Below are 5,000 nucleotides of genomic sequence, written 5' to 3' on the forward strand. Positions count from 1 at the left end.
ACGTATAGATAGATGTATGTTTTCGTCTCAGCGCATACATGCCTCTATACCGACAATTCCCATTGGAGTAGCTTGTCAACTTTCGTATGAAATGTGTTTTTACGATACAGTATCATAACTGACAGTATCTTAACTTCGAATGTTAGTAGCTGTAAGATACTAGCACACAGGTTATAATTTCCCTCAGGAATTGATGCAACATCCTCAAACTGAACACTATGATTCTGTTATATCCTTATACTTTTGAATTCCGAATATATACGTAATATCTTGGCTTCTATTTCTGTTTCACTCCAGTATAATATATGATTGAGTTAATAGGAGTCGACTAATAGAATTCCAAAGTTTTAAGTGTTACTGACCTACCACTAACATGATTCTCGCATTTTTCTTATCATTTATAATTTTGATTTTCTTTTGAGAAAAGTATGCATGATATGTCATTATTCCTCATTTACATCACATACACATACACACACACCATGCACACATATGCACATATATATGCACATATGAATGCACATACGCATATATATATATATATATATATATATATATATATATATATATATATATATATATATACAGAGATAGAGAGAGATGCATGCACATAGATAGAGGAATAGAGAGAGATGCATGCACATAGATAGAGGAATAGAGAGAGAGGGAGAAATGTTTGATATATATTTGTATATCTATAACCAAGATAACTGTAAAATCAGGATACATAAGCAAAAATGCATATTTTCAATAATTTTATTCAACTACAATAATAAATAACATTTTTGCCGTGGTTTTCATCTTTACTGTTGCAAAGTTTGATATGCTTTGTGAGATTCCGATGCAGTACTCCACACTTCCGTTAATTTGAGCACGTTCACTAATGATGCCTTCCTTCAGATGGTTCCTATCTCTAATTTTTATTGATTACTTCTTCTCCTTCATTATAATCCCACTAAAAGAAGCCAAAGGGATTAATATTTGGTGAGCGTGGAGCCTATCCCACGGGATATTAGCAATATTTCCCACGTATCCAGACGTTATGGTCAGCCTGACTGAGCATTCGTCGTGTGTGAATATAAAATTGAAGAAACTGGAGTCAACAAGGAGTACAGTTGGACAGTCATTTTTTAATCACTACAATTTTTTCACGCAACGTAGTTCTCCAAAAGTACAGGAATTTGATTATGCAATTGATTATTTGCATAACCAGATCTAATTTTGTTTCCCCATGTGATATTCTAGTGTTGTCTCCGTTAGTTTAAAATCTTCGACTTCAAGGCGATCGCCAATAAAGCAAAAATTATTCCTCGACCAGACGCTCCTTTCCCTAATTCCCACAAAATCTAAAAACTCTTTAGCAAACTTGAAACCATTTGACTTAAAATGAACACAAAACCTCTCTGTTTCAAGATCAACGGTCATAACAAGAAATTATATAAACACAAATTGCATCTATGCTTGTAAAAGTATTTATGTTGTTGTAGCTACGCAATTATATTAATTACACTTCTCTTCAATAAGCACCTCAACCCAGCAATCTATATATATATATATATATATATACACAAAATTAAGTATATATATATATATATATATACACACACAAAATTAAGTATATATATATATACCTTGTTGGGTGGAGGTGCTTATCTTCCCCTTTGAACACATAAGGACACAGAAAATGTGTCATGGCCAACAAGAAACGGTGTTTACTAGGGGTAGATAGCAGTAACATTTTCCCTTTCATGGGACTGTCACATTAAGTTGACAACATACCGTCACTTTATATATATAATGCTCCAGCATAGCCACATCTGCATTGCTGAAACTATAGACGAGTATACATGCATATGAATCGACCCCAGTACTTAATTTTGGTAAGCCTAGTTCTTATTCCATTGATCACTTTATATATATGTATATGAGGGGAGAGAGAAAGAAAATATACATTTCTGTATGCGTAGCTGGGGACACACAGATTTATGTATGTATGTTTGTGTGTGAGTGTGTGTGTGTGTGTGTGTGTGTGTGTGTGTGTGTGTGTGTGTGTGTGTGTGTGTGTGTGTGTGTGTGTGTGTGTGTGTGTGTATTTATTTATTTATTTATACACACACATACAAAACAACTTACAAAACAACTTCGATATGTTTTCCTTTTCCCGCTCAGTAATGTCTACCACTAATAATTATAAACATCAAGGAAGCATTGATGTAGCAAAGACATACTACAAACGCTAATGCACAGATTTATCTTTTTGTTCGGTAATTAGGTTTCTCTTTCAAGTCTCTGTTTTCAGATCCTTCTGGGTATTGAGTTTGCTTATAACTCCTTAAGTGTCGTTAGCATAGAACAAAGAATGTATTGGAATCGAATCAAACCACAGTGGCGAACTATATTCCACTGCTCTCCGGTAATAGTTTAGATTAGCCTGTTACCCTCCTGGGTCAAGAATATTGTACAGATGTATGGTAGAAAACCATGAACTACTTGAGGTTGTTTCTCTTTGTTTTGTCCACCACATTTACTTTGTTCTTAATAATTTAAGAATAAAAATCTAATAATTTTATTTTCTTCTGTTTCTGTCTCTTCACAGATGTCTCTCAAAAATATATGGCATGACAGCTTTCAAAGAGCTGTGTCCATTTGCCAAGGAATTACATTCGCAGATTGTGACAGCCATAAAGGTAACATTGAATATATTTTATTATTTTCTCAACGACTATATTTAGAGATGTTTTTTTTTAAATTTGTCGTAGCTTCAGTGAAAAAAGATGTTCTCCAGCTACACTGAATTAATACTATTTGCACTGCAAAATCAAGTTAGTATCCAAATTATGCTTAACCATCTACCGTCGAGTAAAGTTGCTTATATGCCATTGGTTCGATATTCTTCTGACAGTGTTGGTTCGGTGACAGACTAATGCCCAGCATTTATTACATTAGTAACGTTGTCTTCAAATTATGTCGGGTTTAACTTCGCCTTTTATCCTCCCTACGTCGTAGTGTCCATCAGATAAGTTCTTGAACTTGATTCGATTTCACATGTGTGGGCTTTGTGATTAAGATAAAAATCATTATCACGGAAAATTCTAATACTTTATCTGACTAAAGTGCCAAACTAAATATCTTGCTAAATACATTTAGCCTCTTCTTTATGATTTCAATTCCTGCTTGTTGACAGATGCCTGAAAGCCAAGAATAAGTTCATATCAGAACGCGACTTCTAATCAGTTTGGATTGCCAGTTGTAATCAAATCAGTTTATTTATTATCCTTGAGGAAAGACGTAAAAATGTTATGCAAGTACAACATCGATTTTCCGGAACCTCTGGTTCCAAAGCCAATCCAGATAAACTGATTTTTTTTCCGAACCAGAGGTGATCTCATTCAAAATTAAACAAATATTAAATTTACTCAATTAAATGAAATGCAGGTAGTTGTACATTAGTATACATGATTACAAGTTTATTAATATTGTACTAGGTAATATTGTGCTTGGTACTGGTCCGTGAAAGAGACCAGTAAACTACTCTGGCAGCTGTTGGAACATGAATTTCCTGTTCATAATTTTTTGCGGATTAGAAGGGATTCCGGACTATCAATATCAGAAAGGTGGTATTGTACCTATACTATATTTATAATCGTGGAGGCGCAATGGCCCAGTGGTTAGGGCAGCGGACTCGCGGTCATAAGATCGTGGTTTCGATTCCCAGACCAGGCGTTGTGAGTGTTTATTGAGCGAAAACACCTAAAGCTCCACGAGGCTCCGGCAGGGGATGGTGGCGAACCCTGCTGTACTTTTTCACTACAACTTTCTCTCACTCTTACTTCCTGTTTCTGTTGTGCCTGTAATTGAAAGGGTCAGCCTTGTCACACTCTGTGTCACGCTGAATATCCCTGAGAACTACGTTAAGGGTACACGTGTCTGTGGAGTGCTCAACCACTTGCACGTTAATTTCACGAGCAGGCAGAAAGATGGTAACTTAGCATATATCTGCAGAAGCCGACTTGATCCTGAGGTGCTGTATGCTTCATGAAACAGCTTGTGATAGTGAATTATTTGTCATTTTCCTTTCCACCAATCAACCTAGTTATAATTCCATTTATTGAATAGGAGAAAAAAACAAAAACCAATTGAGATGACATGTAACCTAAGCAGCGATCTTCTCTGTTAATTAGTTGCCAGAAAAATCTTCAACAATTTTTATATTTTGATTTATACATAAATAGATTTTTTTAAAAATATACGTAATCATTGGCAGGAAATTATGAAAGAAATATTGCTTGATATTTGTAGCAGTTGGTAGTTCGTTTTACGAGTAGATTATTTCAAAGAATTTCCACTAACCCCAAGAAATAAACGGCATGTCATTATACAAAAGAGGAATCTTTTCAGACATAAGTTGATTCGGTTGCGCCAATTTTAAATCGATTAATTTTGTCTGCCTCTATAACACAAAATCATTTCTAAAAATGATCGAATTTTTCAATTATATTGTGCATGGTGATAGTTGACGGTTTTTATTTTATTTTTCACTTTATTCATCTTCGCCTAAAATTCTTCATTAGTTTCTTCATTTTTCTTCTTCCTCCCTTTCTTTCCCGTCTACTTCTCTTTCTAATTCTCCTTCTTATTCTTCTATAATTTTCAACTTTAAAATATTTATAGCGTAATCCAAAAATTTCAAGATGAAAATATACCTATTGATTTTTCTACTTTCTTTTCAAATTTAATCTTTATCTTCAAAAGCAAAAGGCGTCAGTCGGAGAAAATTTCGAAAAACTTCATAATAGGTATTTTAAGGTTGTACACTCAATACAGAAATTGTAAGATTATACGGACACACACACGCACGCACGCACACATTCACACTCAAACACTCACACATTTATGTGTCAGTATATATAAATTATATATGTATATACTATTGCACACACAAGTACATTTACAAGATATACTTTTATGAACATATAAACTGTTTTAAATATATATATATA

At 34.1% G+C, this 5,000-nt stretch overlaps 1 protein-coding gene across 3 annotated transcripts in view; it reads left to right on the top strand.

Moving 5' to 3' along the window:
* The window catches only part of LOC106870527 (BAI1-associated protein 3), a 1,021,331-nt gene that overhangs the window by 866,029 nt on the left and 150,302 nt on the right, over positions 1–5,000 (top strand). For all 3 annotated transcript variants that reach the window (XM_052968680.2, XM_089354166.1, XM_052968681.2), the window contains one exon: positions 2,597–2,687. In XM_052968680.2, coding sequence (XP_052824640.1) covers positions 2,597–2,687 — 91 coding nt within the window. The remainder of the gene's footprint in view (positions 1–2,596; positions 2,688–5,000) is intronic.

Source organism: Octopus bimaculoides, chromosome 6 (genome assembly GCF_046866305.1).
Source record: "Octopus bimaculoides isolate indiv1 chromosome 6, ASM4686630v1, whole genome shotgun sequence".
NCBI lineage: Eukaryota > Metazoa > Mollusca > Cephalopoda > Octopoda > Octopodidae > Octopus > Octopus bimaculoides.